Source organism: Myotis brandtii, unplaced genomic scaffold (genome assembly GCF_000412655.1).
Source record: "Myotis brandtii unplaced genomic scaffold, ASM41265v1 scaffold2049, whole genome shotgun sequence".
NCBI lineage: Eukaryota > Metazoa > Chordata > Mammalia > Chiroptera > Vespertilionidae > Myotis > Myotis brandtii.
Genome location: NW_005357632.1, coordinates 46,463 through 47,332, shown reverse-complemented (window position 1 = coordinate 47,332; position 870 = coordinate 46,463). Strand labels below are relative to the sequence as shown.

The 870-nt window shown below is 61.0% G+C and overlaps 1 protein-coding gene across 1 annotated transcript in view; it reads left to right on the top strand.

The window, feature by feature from the left end:
- CSF2RA (colony stimulating factor 2 receptor, alpha, low-affinity (granulocyte-macrophage)) overlaps positions 1 to 870 on the top strand; it is a 13,772-nt gene that overhangs the window by 3,508 nt on the left and 9,394 nt on the right. Inside the window, exon 3 of the mRNA XM_014538907.1 lies at positions 311 to 444. Within this exon, the coding sequence (XP_014394393.1) occupies positions 311 to 444 (134 nt within the window). The remainder of the gene's footprint in view (positions 1 to 310; positions 445 to 870) is intronic.

Sequence of the window (870 nt, the reverse complement as noted above, 5' to 3'; positions counted from 1 at the left end):
GGTGTCCCAGTGCCACGCTCCCTCCTGTCGATCCTGGAGACAGGGTGTCCCCAGGGCCACGCTCCCTCCTGTTGATCCTGGAGACCAGGTGTCCCAGGGCCATGCTCCCTCCGGACATGCTAGGGAGGGTCCCCCCTGCCTCCCCCAGTGCCTGGGACTTCAAATGTCCCTGGATGGTCCTCCAGGCTCTCACCTTCTGGGTCTGACCTCCTGGGTCTCATCTCCCAGGTCTACCCTCCTGGGTGTCCCCTCTATGAGTCTCAGAGGTGACAGCCCAGCTCACAGGCCACACCCTGGTCTCTCCTCCCAGAAATCTACGACCCCCCCGGCAACATCACCGTCCACTGCAACGACTCCCAGTGCCTCGTCCAGTGGGACACGCCCAGGATCCGCATGTTCCTGTCCAACTGGGAGATGGAGTACCAGCTGGACATCCACAGACAGGTGGGCGAGGGCCACTGCACGCTGGACCGCGTATGACCGAGAGCTGCAGGGCCCTGGACCCCCGAGAGCTGGAGGGCACCCCCAGGACCCCAGAGGAGGGCCAGGGACCCAGGAAGGAGAGGGGGACACAGCTGGGATGCAGGGAGGGTGGGGCGGAGGTGGGGAGAGGTGGTCCTCAGGTGAGGGGCACCCCAAGAGCAGCTCCAACGAGAGAGACACAGCTCCAAGCGTCCATGAAAGTCCTCAGGGTGATGGTGGAGAGGCAGATGCAGGAAGAGGAACATGATGACCAATAGTTACATGTCTTTATGGCCCCAGTGTAGACGAGGAAAGACCAATAGTTATACGTCCACCTGGGCCCAGTGTAGATGAGGAAAGACCAATAGTTATACGTCCACCTGGACACAGTGTAGACAGAAAGATCAA